General features: G+C 19.5%; 1 protein-coding gene across 2 annotated transcripts; it reads left to right on the top strand.

Annotated features, from left to right (window-relative positions):
• Positions 1 to 171: 171 nt before the first annotated feature.
• Positions 172 to 9,331, top strand: LOC107998008 (CD9 antigen). Of its 2 annotated transcripts, none has more exons than XM_017056998.3 (4): positions 172 to 693; positions 6,783 to 7,094; positions 7,555 to 7,827; positions 8,279 to 9,331. In XM_017056998.3, exons 1-4 carry the CDS (start codon positions 628 to 630, stop codon positions 8,429 to 8,431), a joined length of 804 nt encoding a protein of 267 aa, XP_016912487.1. In that variant the 5' UTR covers positions 172 to 627; the 3' UTR covers positions 8,432 to 9,331. The 2 variants fall into 2 exon arrangements, with proteins under 2 accessions (XP_016912487.1, XP_016912488.1); XM_017056999.3 differs by lacking the exon at positions 172 to 693 and adding an exon at positions 4,426 to 4,636.
• Positions 9,332 to 13,787: the final 4,456 nt, after the last annotated feature.

A 13,787-nucleotide genomic window follows, 5' to 3' on the forward strand; every position in this document is an offset into this window, starting at 1 on the left:
TAAAATTTTAAAAATATTTATTATAAAAAAAGAATGATAAAAAAGAATAAAATCCCAAGAATAAAATAAAAGCATCAGAAAAAATATACAAAAATGTTTGAATGTATAATTTCATGATGTTTCGCGCATGCGTAGTATTATTAACAGAAAAGAGTGGGGATTATAAGTGAGCGAATGAGCGTTAGGGGAACAGTATGTTAGAATGAGTCAAACACTAAGGGTCGTTTGTGAATAGAAAGAAGTAATAATACAAAACACAAATAAGAGAGATAGAATATTCGAATGACGTCATAAGCTGCAGTTTCAAGAAGGTTTAAACGAGAATACTAGTTTATTCTTTAGACTTGCAATTCACGATAAAAATTAATGCCGATAATTTATATTTATATCCCAATCTCATGACATTTGCTTATAAATTGAAATTGCTGCATAGAATGAATCAATGTTTTTCTCTTAATAATATGCGAGAACGGTATTAAATAATTCATAATAACGTAAAAATAAACTTTCTTCATCCGTATATTAGCGTCCAACGAATGTAAACGATTCCTATCGAGCTAAGAATTCGTGTTTTCCATTATATCAAAATAACCTAAGAGTGTTGTGTATTATATATAATTGAAGAAGATGGTGCTTTCAGAATGTTATGGATTTGTTAAATACTCATTAGTCTGCATAAATCTTATATTTTGGGTAAGTATTCATAATTACATTTCAGAAATTTTAATAACTATAGCAAAACAATTGTTTATGATTTATTGATATATTTTTTCTTTATGCTATGTACTAATAAATTCACAAAATCATTCAATATATGAAATTTTTATATTTAATTTGGTTTTTAAAATTTAATTAGCTTAATAAAAAAAATAAAATCAGTAAATAAATATTATAATTACAATACTAATACTTAGTAATGTTATATTTATAATGATTTAATTGATTAAAATTATTATATATCGTTTAATAATAAAAGATGTAATGTAATTCTCAAAATAATATAATTTACTAAGCATATTGACTGTTAAGTAGATATACAATGTAATAATGTGACTATTACTTCAATAAACTTAAAAAATTTTTATGTGTTTATTTTTATAATTTAATTTTTCAATAAAAAAAGAAAAATTTGAATAAAACTTTTATTTCATTTTATTTATTACAGAAATGAAAATAAAAATGCAAGAAAAAAAGATAAAGAATAAAAAGAATTAAATAACGAACTAAATAATTTCTATGCCAATAATTCTATTTAATTTATCCTTTATAGCTGTTAACCTGGTGACCTGCAATTTATCTCAAATCGCGAACTTGTTTCAAAGATTATAAGAATAAAATGACTGAGTTTATATCATAATCGATTGAATTAAAATAATATTATCTAAAAATTATGTTATTACAATAATTGCAATAAGACAATTCATTTACGCAATTTTCTTTATAAAGATTTAAAATTATTAATTTGAACAAATTACACAATATTTTTTTTATTTTATATTTTATATAATGTAATAATTTTATTGTAAATTTACTTTTAACAAGACAAAATTTTTTTTATCATTTTTTATTCATAAAGATATCTTGAAATAAGATCTTTTACATATTTACAGAGTTATATGATGATATTTTTTATACAATAAATAATTTTATATAAATTTATAGATTTTTTTATAAATTTTATAAAATTATAATATTAATTTATATAATTATAAATATTTTATATATATTCATAAAAATAAGATATTTTTTGCATATAATATATAAATATCGATAAAAAAAATCTAAAATGTGAATTGCAATAAATTTTTTTATTTTAAAATGGGATAATGGAATAATAAATTTTAGAAATTTTTTCTTAGTTTGCTATTTTACAATCTAATAATAATATAATTCTCACAATATTACATAGATTATAACTAAATGCATAAGATTCTTTATAAGATTCTTTTCCTGACAAAAATATAATTTTTAAAATTTATATTCTAAAAAGATAAATTGTTTAAAATTTATGTTTTATAGTCACTTTCTTTTTTTTTTATACAATATATTGAATTATACAATATATCGAAAACTAATTAGTATATTAAGAAAATCTGTCAACAATAATAAATTTTAATAATTAATGATTTTTTTATTAAATATATAATATTTCGAATGATGATCAATAGGTCTAAAATGTTTCTTGTAATTAAAATAATAAATTTTTAAACTATCAAAATTTCTTTAATAAATGCTGCAGTTTTCCTGCGTAGAATATGAGCTAATTTAAGAAAACAGCTAAATTGATATCATCTGGATATATTGATTACTTTTTGTTCTAAATTTCATCGATTCATATAATCAACTTTTCGATTTTGGTTTTATTTAACGAAAAATCAATGAAATTGTAAAGTGACTATATAAAGTCACAATAAAAATATTTACTTATTGATATCATTTCAATTGTCATAAATATCGAAAATATTGATCTTATCAAAGAAAAAAATCTGTTAACACATATGAATCATGTTTAATTTATAACATTTTAAATTTACATTAAAATTTTAGAAATGCGTCATGAAAATTAGGAAGAAAAAAAAATGACTTAGATTTGTTCATTTGTTATTAAATTGCAATGTTGTCATGAGCATCGATTGAAACCAGTTAAATTATCATACATCAAACATTTGTTAGATATTAACAATAGTGCTTATGTCAGCATTGAGACAAACATCGCATCTAGTTTGAAAATGTTCAACGAGAAATAAGTGCGTTTAAATATAGATTTCCAGTCAGAGAACGAATATGTTCTTCCTACGAGTTTGCATCCTACACTATAGCCCAGTTTATTTCCATCCCTTGTGATTATACATCATATCAATACACACATTCTTTTTTATCTATGATGAGTTGCATCTTGCATTTTGAAATCGATTGAAAATTAAACATGACAAAAAAATTATTTCACAAAAATAATATATTTTTAAAGAAATATGTATATATGTAATAAATATTTCAATCATGATGATTACTTGAAACATTATATCTCATTAACCAACAATGTTGAACTTGGCATACTTGGCATCGAATAAAGATGCCAAATACTTTTGAAAAAAGATATGATATATGTATTATATATATATTATATTATTTATTTTTATATATGTTTCAACTCTGAATTTTCGAAAACTCAGTTTAATAAATTTAAAAAATAATATTTAATTAATTTACTATTATTTTTAATTAATTTTTTATATTAAATATTTACAAAAAAAATTAATAAATGTTTTATATAAAAAAATCGATGATAAAATTCGATTATTTATTTTTGTTGTTAAAAAATCTAATTCTAATTCTGCGTATTTAGATTGTCTATATTACTCGTAATACTAAATTTGTATAATATGATGAAAAATGTTTATACAGATGTTAACAAATTTAGTTTTCTATAGACTCATTAGTTTTCTACCTTTTCTATATATTTTTTTATATAAGTTTAGATATTATTTTATCGATAATATGTGTCTTTTGCAAATTGATTAATTCGTTATATAATTTTCTACATAATTTTATTTTTTAACTCGATATTATTAAATATATTTAAAAAAGAAAAGAATATAAAACATTAAAATATCAATTAAATAGGAATGTAGATGTTAATAGAATTAAATAATTATTTGTGCAATATACAAATTTATTATATATTTTTTATAAATTTTATAAAATTTAATTTTATAAATTTTATAAATTATTAATTCTATTAATTTTATAAATTTTATATAAATATTTTTTTAAATATATATATTATTCAATTATGTTATAATAATCAAATATAATTATTTTTGAATATATAATGTAAATTTGTTTGAAAAAGAAGTATCAAATCATTTTAAATAAGTTATGTTTAATTCATCGATCCAAATATGAATTTATAATATAATATTTATTATATATTTATTGATTGTTCTTTTTTTTTATAAAATATTAATTGTAAATTATTTTGAACACATATAAACAAATATATTTTGAAACACAATGATTGTCATATATTTTAAAATATGAAAATTGCAAAAAATTTAAAAAAAAATTTTAATAAGTTCAATTTTTCGTTAATATTTAAAAAAAATATAATATGTAGCACTGAATAATAAAATTCATAAATGAAATAAATAGAAGGAAATGTATTCATTTTATAAAAAAGTAATTTTAAAAAAAAATTAGATAGTAAACATAAATATTTTTAATATATTTTGATAAATTATATTTTGATGAATTTTTATTTTATTTCTTAGTAATATATTTAAAAATATTTTTCTTTGTTTAGTGAAAGTTTTATCTATATGATATTTATGGTATATTTATGAATATATATAATATAATATTAAATATTGGATTGCAACAACTTAATTGTATCTTGAAAATTGATTTAGCCTTTTTTTCAATATATATATACATTAAATATGACCCATCTCGAACTTGATATCATCTGATTTCTAATAGTATCGGTAAATCAGCTTTTCTAAAGCAATCCTTTTTCCAATTCTTGCATCTGTTTCTTACATCAACATTCACAGCTCGAAACACACCGAGAATACAGGAAGTCCTCTGTTTAAACGGCACGCCTTCAGCGTGATTATACATTGAGTGGAAGTCACGAGTATGTTTCAGTGCTTTAACTTACTAAATCTTCAATCTTGATATCTATTTTTTTCATATACATTATATCTAAATATAATATGATTTATAGTCTATTCAACGTTTATAAAAAAATCAAGTTGAAAAACTTTGTATAACAGAACATAACCTATTTCGTTATGCTAAGAAATATATGTTATGTAGTTTATTATGTAAGAGATATATTTAATATATAAATTATATAATATATCTTTTACATTTATGTAATTTTTTTTTTATATGAAAATGATGTAATTATGATGATGTAATTATTTGCTTAGCATTTAATAATATTTCAAAGCAATATACTCTGTTTTATAACAGTTTTATAATAGTAGCTTTATAATAATAATTTTAAGTAACATAATATATATGATTAACAAGAGAACAAGATTGCATCATGCATGTTTCATTTATTATTTTTTTTCAATTGATTTATATATACTGATTTTTATTTTTAAATACTATAATTATAAAAAGAATTCCAAAGATTTATTTAATACATTATATATTTTTTGTTATTATTTTTTTTTTATAAATAGTCTTATAATAGTCTTATAATTAAATATAAATATTCTATAATAATATGTTAATATACATTATAAGAAATTTTTGCATGTTTTATAGAATAATTATTATTAATATAATAAATTAAATATTATTTGCAATGAACAAGAGTTAAAATAACAAAAAAATCTTAATTTTTTTTACTTTGAAATTTGGTAAATATGTAAAAATATAATTAGAATATTTTGAATTCAGGATAAATGTTAAATGGTTTTTGCAAAAAAGGGGAAATAAGAAGAATTAAATTTTTAATAAGGATTCATTCTAATATGGAAGTGTACACATCTGGTGAATAGTTCATTGAAAAAAATGCGTCCTGTTCTGGTTCCTTTGTTTTGCAAGAATACATCATTATTTATCCATATAGTGCATTGTGAACAGCACTTAAAACAGAATACATACTCTTTCTCTGCTTTCTCTGTTTCAATAGAGCCAAGAACATTTTTACAAGCGAATACGTTTCGCCTATATAATAAATCGTTTACATATTATTAATATTATTAGTATTATATTAGTATTATTTTTTTAAAAATAATTCATAATTAGATTTTGATTTATAATTAGAATTTATATAAATATTAATAAATATATTATATAGAATTAATTTAAAAATGCAATATAAAATTGAAAGAAAATCTTTTATATTTTTATTTTAAGAAATTTTTTCTTTTATTCTATTAAAATTATTAATAATAAGATTAAAATTAAGATTTATATATATTATATATTTATAATATAGAAAATTTTATTTTTATTTATTCTTCAATATTTTTTAATATTTTAATTTTTAAATATATTTCAGAAAAGTGCAATAATTATTTAAAAAAGAGTTATTTAAGAATGTAAAATTTATTATTCTCTTTAAAATATGTATTATAATTTTCTGTAATTTCCTTCTGAGAGAACTAAACAACAGTATTCCATTTATCAAGGGCCCCAGTGAATTCTGAAATATTATCGTTAAAAAAAAAATTATCGTTATCTATAGTAATACTTTTCTTGGAAAAATTGTAAAATCATTTATTATTCTATTCTATATACTAATCTAGATTTCTAATAATTTTTCTATAATAAATTGATAATTTTAAACAATAAAAAGAATTATTTCATTTTGAGTCTTTTATTTATTGCTTTTTTGTTTTGTCTTCCAATTGTTGATTTTTTTTCAGAAATTAAATAGATAAATCATTAATAAAAAAATATAGTTTAATTAATGACAGTTTGTTACTATCTTCATTATATTATATTTTGAAATTTGAATAAAAATAAACTAATTATTTTTTAAAAATAACAATGTTTTTTTAAAAATATAATTAAGAAAAATTTCTGTAAAAAATTTTTAAATCAATCAATTGATTGATTTAAAAAAAATAAACTTGACTTATATACATATTTTATCCACTTACAAAAAAATGAATTTTATCAAATTATATTCTTTTTGAAATTACTTAATTTTTAATTTTGAAATTATTTCAACTTTTAATTCATTTTCTTATATAGAGAAGAATGTTATTAAATAAAATGATATTTTTCAATTATTAACACAATAAATTAATTTTCAGGCTGTAGGTCTAGCAGCAGTAGGTCTTGCGGTATGGATGTTAACAGGACAAATGTTTCTATTGTCCCTGGCTGAAGAACAACATAATCTCAATGCTGGTCTTTATATCTTGCTCTCAGCCGGAATCCTGATGCTGATAGTCGCCTTTCTCGGTTGTTGCGGTGCTTTCCGTGGATCTCAATGCATGCTGGTCGCTTTCTTTAGTTGTCTGCTAGTAGTAATCGTTGCACAAATCGCGGCTGGAGCATGGTTATATACCAATAGCAATCGTCTAGAAGAACTGGTCAAATCTTCTGTAATAAATACTGTTAAGGTATCAGTCAATTATTTGATTTTATCATAAAATAAATTTGTATCACTATTCGTTAAAAAGAATTTGTAATTAGCCTAAATTCGTCGTTCTATGTTCGTGCTGAACATCTATAATTAGTTCATTCGTCTCTTAGAATTGCTGAGTGAATATCTATAATTATTCCATTCATTATCTTGAATTGAATTGAAGACACTCATTGACATACATTCAAACATGTTCCTTTTTTTTGTTTCTTATTCATTTTTTTTATTCTATTATTATTATCTATTATAATTATATTAAAATTAAACATATTACGAATCATCAGTATCCTAATTATTAGAAGATTAAGAATTTCATATATATTATAAAGTTTCATAAATTTAAATTTTTTTATTTAATCTATAGTTTATTGTTATCTATATCAAGATTTTAAAATTATATAGTTATAAACAGATAATTAATTTATTTTGCATTTTAGAACAAATATGGCGAGGACAATGCTCACACAGAGACCGTGGACGCTTTTCAATCAGATCTAGGATGTTGCGGAGCTACAGGTCCAGCAGATTGGACAGGTAGTAAATATGCGACCAGTGACTCTTCATTTCCTGTCAGTTTTACCGTTTCCGGAGACGCGAACAATATGTACAAAGTACCCGAGTCTTGTTGCAAAGAAAAAAACAGCGCTGATTGCAAAGCAGGCCAAAATATTAAAGTGGCTAGTGTGGTTAGTTCGGCAATTTACAACGAGGTAATATCTCTTTTTATATTTTATATCGAACTTCACATTGACTTGAAATTAGTTTTAGAAAATTGATTACTTCAAACTTTGAATATTTTTTAAAATGTTAATGTATATTAATGTAGATTTATATATACGTATAAATAATATATAAACGTATAAAACAATATAATATTATTTAAAAAATTTAATTATAAAATTTAATTATTTTATAAAAAATATTTTTAAAATGTTTATTGTTCATTCACAATTAATTATTAAATAATTAATTCCATCATAACATTTAGTATTTTTTACATTTTTAGTATTTTTTAATAACTATTTTTGTCACATTGCATATTTTTTTAATTCTATGAAATAAATTATTGTGATTCATTGAACGACTGGTTGAACGCGCTTATACGTCAATCATTGTGAAAGCATGACTCCGATCGAATCTCACAAATTCTTTTTCTTTCAGGGTTGCATAGATAAATTGATGGACGCATTAAACAGCCAAAAGAATATCGTGATAGGAGTTACAGCTGCTATAGCTATTCTAGAATTACTCGGTCTGATATTCTCTTTAGTGTTATGCTGCGCAATTGATTCTTCCGATAGATATAAAGCTTGAATATAATAAGTTATTAGATATAATTTTTCGTCACATATTATTGTGTCACAATTTTCTAATTGATATATTTGATCTCTGTGCCAATTTGAATAGATTTCTCTGTTCGTAGAATCCAACTGGAATGAGGAAAGATTTACGATTTCAAACAAATAAGAATTCTGTTTTAATATTTAAATCAAATCTGATTGACAATGTTCTGATATTACAATTTCAGTATTGCATATTTATATATAATTCACAAGATTTTTATATATTGTATTATTACTATTCTGCTCAGGGACGAAAATGACGCATATTTTTTATCTATATATTTAATATGTTCATGACTTTTATTTGAACATACATACAGGGTGATATTATAAGTTAGCAATCATTTCATTGTTATATTCGCTAGTTATGAAAATTCACCCTATATATTTGTACTCTTCATAAAGCACAAATTTACTTTCATAATGAATTCAAAAAGAAAACAATCAGTTCAATATCAAAAATATATACAATTAATGTATATAATTTAATATCTGTTTAATTTCTTACTGCCAAATGCTCTTTTCGTCTGTAAATTTTTTTCCATGCTAAATGAGCATTTAATATTTTACAAAGTACCTATGATTTATATTTTTGTTAGGCCAAAGTAGTAGACCAAACTGACGTTAATGTATTAATAAAACAAAGAAAGAAAGAAAGAGATAAAGAGAGAGAAAAAAATGATTGATTGGATTTTGCATAAATCATACACATGTCGATAATTCTTTATTGCAATATATGCAAAAAAAAAAGAATTCCTTTGTACAATTATAAATTCTCTCTCTTTATTCTCTAAATTGTCGTAATATAACTTTATTCTTCTTATGTAATTATAAACTATTTCCAATATAGCATAAAATAGCTTTACGATAATTTTTTTTTCGTTATTTAATATATATTTTTGGAAACATTTTTTAAATCCTCTTTAATTCATTTTCGTGAAAAAAAAAATCTGACCAACTTAAATAATTTTTTATCACTTATCATATTGAAATAATAATAAAGAAAAAATAAATATTTCATTGAAAAAGATTTAAAATAATATATATAAAAAATATAAGAATATAATATTTGATTATTTTTACTATTTAAATATTCTTTAAATTAATGCATTAATTTAATTAAATTTAACACATAATCCACAAAAAAATTGAAAATTTTCACAAATAGTATGAAAAACAATATTGTTTGGTCAAGTTTAATTTAATAATTTAATAATAATAAAAAATTATTCAAAAATTATTTATTTATTGCTAATATGTAATTATAATATACATATATATAAGAATATATATAAAAATATAACATAAAAATTGCTTTGAAAAAATCAATCAATGATATATTAATGTATATCAATGATATATTAATGTGCAAATGAGATTATATTATTGTAAAAATGTTTACTTATTAAGCGGTTTTATCTTTTCTAACATTATAGTTTATCCATGTTATCTTTAAAATAAAAAGAAAGTGATAATCTTTTAAAAGAGAGAAAGAAAAAAGGACATAGCTAAACAAAAGCAACTAATTTTATAAGGATTAGCTTATTATTATGAAAATTCATGTGATCTATTTTATCAGTGTTCAATGTTTTTTGAATACAATATTTTTTTAACAAGAAATTTTAATGAATGAAATTAATAAATAAATTGATGAAATTAACAGCAAATCGATCAGAAATATAAATGAATTGTAGAAATTATAAATGCAAAATTTCGTGATATATTAAAATCATTATTGATATACAATATAAACTAATTGTATACATATATGTATTAAAAATAGTACCTTAAAAAAAATTAACAATCATATAAGAATTTAAATGTTTTAAAAAATATTTCGATATAATGAATAAGAATTGCTTTTGGAATCACTATTATTAAGTTGTGTCTTAATAATAGTGATTTATATTTGATGATGAATATTTTAACGTATAATAATATACAAATAAAATAGATATTTAACTATTTCACTAATATTCATCGTCAAATGAATTAATAGATTAAAATAAAAAAAATATACATTTATTCTGGTAATGAGTATGATGGTACAAAATAAGATTGTGAAACTATTTAAATTTTTTTTTTTGTTATATATTGAACAAATCAAAACATACAAATCATAGTATCTAGTCTATAAAAATTGAATTTTTAATTTATTAAATTTATCAAATTTTATTTTTTTTTAATTAACACATTGTTTATTATATTTATGATGAATCAACAGATTAATAAATTGTTATAGAAAATGATATTTAATAAAATGAAATATGATTATTCATTTTAAGAAAATGAAAATATAAATTTATTGGAATAAAATATTAATAAACAATGTATTAATTGATTATTATTTTATATATTATATTGATTTTACTTTTACATTATTTTTTGCTATTTTTTTTTCTCTTTTTTAAATATAAAAAGTTATTAACCAGAAATTTTTAAACTAATATAAAGTTATTTATAATTTAATTTTTTTAATGATTTTAAATTTTTTTGTGATTGTAATATTTAAGAAACTTTGGTTATTAATAAATTAATAAATAATCATTTATGTACATATATATATGTACACGCGCGCGCGCACACAGATATATCATATACATCATACACATCATACACATATTCGATGTTATGCAAGAATTAAGAATATGAAAGTGCTTATATTAAATATAAAAGAAAAGTGATTGCTCAATGAGCAAGTTAAAAGATGGAGTTTCTATTATTATAAATTACAAAATAGTTTTATAATTCCACATATACAATTATCTTTTACATAACTTTGTAAATCATAAATTTTTTTCTTTATTATATTATTTTTTCAAATTAGTAAGAATTGTTATTTATTTATAATTATAATATTTTTAGAAACAATATATAATATAACTTTATATATAATATATAATATAACTTTATAAACAATAATATAACTTTAATCTCATGATTTCAAATCCAAAAATATTTTATATTATCCATTATTTATTATCATAATTTAGAATTTTAATTATATTTTATTCTGGAATGAATTAACAAAAATTAGAATTAATGATTGTGATTGCTATTGTATGTACATCATTATTGTTTTGTATATGTGTGTATATTTAATTCTTATAAATTTCATTGGTTTTTTGCTTGCATAATTTTTCTTATAAAAATAAAAAAAAAATATATGAGCAATAGATTTTACATAAAAAAATGTACAAAAAAAGAAAAAAATAATATATTTGGAAACTATATAAACTTATTTAAAAGTGTGAATTTATTAAATATATTGATGTTATAATGTATTTAAAAAAATTTTCATATTTATCAAATAAAAAGAAAAAAATTATATTCGTAAAACACACAAAAGATTATCATTCGTATAATATTCTTAATTTTGATAATAATATACTCTTACATAAACATATACAATTATCTTTTATATATATATATATATATATATATATATACATAGATATATGTATATATATACATATTTTCTTACTGATTTTTGAGCGAAATATTTTCATTGTCTTTCATTTCATCATTTATTTTTTTTTAAAAATGTTTATGTATTATCTATTATATGTTTTCTTAAAAAAAAATACAAATATCTTATATTAATATAATTCTAAATAATAAATGATCGATAAGATGATAAGATGTATTACTAATTTCACCACATTTTAAGTTATGAAACAGAATTAGATATAACACATTTTAACATATACACGATTTCCAAATATGCGTTCGTTTGCAAATTTATGTATGTATGTACGCAAATAAATGTTACAAAAAATATTCAATGTATACTTAATGGAACTATTCTGAATCATTTTTTTATTTTATATTATATAAATTATAAATTTTTTTTATTTTTTAACGATAATATTTTATATTATATCTTGCTGGATCAAGTTTTTGTTTATTTTTCACATCATTGATATCATCAAAATACATTATGTATTTATAAATTGTTCTGTATATAGAGATAATATAGATATATTAGATTTTCTTCTATATTAGATATAATATATAATATATAATACATAATGTCGAAAATTTATATTATTTTATATTATATTGTTATATTATATTAAAAATTAAGATACATTGTAATTTTGAAAGAAAATCGATGAAAAAAATATTTAATTAATATGTATTTATTCATGATCACGCGCTAATTATAGAGAGAATATAATAGGAAGAAAAAGATAAAATAAAAATTGACTGTCAACGCCATCTCTTGAATGCCGAAAATATTTCTTTAAAAAATCTCAAAAGAAAAACTCGTTCTCAATTTTTTATTTCACTCTATCTTTAAAGAAATGTTTTTAATATTTAAAATGACAATTCTTATTTTAAAAAAATCAATTCTTATTTTCTTTATTTTTTTCGTACTATTTGCTTTCCTTGTTTATAATTTTATCTAATTAATTAATAAATGTTATAATATGTTATAATAAAGTTAATTTCATCTACGGCATTTAAAAATGATGCAGATTTCTGAATTTTTATTTCTTATTATCTTTTTTTTTCTTGTTTATATTTGTTTTATAAAATTTATGCACTCAAGAAAAGCAATAATCCCAATATTTAATTAACTTTACTATTTTTTTTTATCTAACCTATATAAAAATTTTAACATCAAATTTTTATATGCAAATATATATATTTTATATGTAACTATTTTAGTATATCATACATATTTTACATATATGTTAATATATTTATAGGATTAAAATTATCAAATAGGTAATATTTTATTGTTACCTATATATATATATATGTATGTATTAAATTTAAACAATGTGAAATTTAAAAATAAAAAATTAAATTCTTAATAAATATCTTCCACAAAAATCTACTTTATCCTTAGTATATAGGAGAGTATAATAGGAGATATAATAGATCAAAGAAAAAACTTACATATATGTGTAACTAAAGATCAAGTCAGGCTTGAAATTGATTATTTCTGTAATTAACATTTCATAATAGTTCTTTAATTTTTTATATTTTTATTGATTATTGAATTTATATTATTACGTTATTAATAATTATTATTATATAATGTGTTTTCAATTAATTAATTTTTTTAAATTAATGCAAATAGATCCTACTTGATAATATTGTTTATATTTACGTAAATGTTTATCTTCTTATATTTCATTCCATTTTGCTTGTGTCAAAGAAATTTCTGAATGTAAAATTAAAAAATATTATTCATTTTCTACTTGAAATGCATAATTAAATTATATATATATAATTATAATTATTATAATTATATATATATATAATAACATCGACAAAATGTTTAAATTACAATTAAATTTGAATTAAAATACATT

This window comes from Apis cerana, linkage group LG15, assembly GCF_029169275.1.
Source record: "Apis cerana isolate GH-2021 linkage group LG15, AcerK_1.0, whole genome shotgun sequence".
Classification (NCBI taxonomy): domain Eukaryota; kingdom Metazoa; phylum Arthropoda; class Insecta; order Hymenoptera; family Apidae; genus Apis; species Apis cerana.

Coding starts and splice junctions, on each gene's coding strand:
- LOC107998008 (XM_017056998.3), top strand. CDS start 628: ATGGTGCTTTCAGAATGTTATGGATTTGTTAAATACTCATTAGTCTGC. Junction 7,095..7,554: donor CTGTAATAAATACTGTTAAG/GTATCAGTCAAT, acceptor TTTGCATTTTAG/AACAAATATGGCGAGGACAA. Junction 7,828..8,278: donor GTTCGGCAATTTACAACGAG/GTAATATCTCTT, acceptor TTTTTCTTTCAG/GGTTGCATAGATAAATTGAT.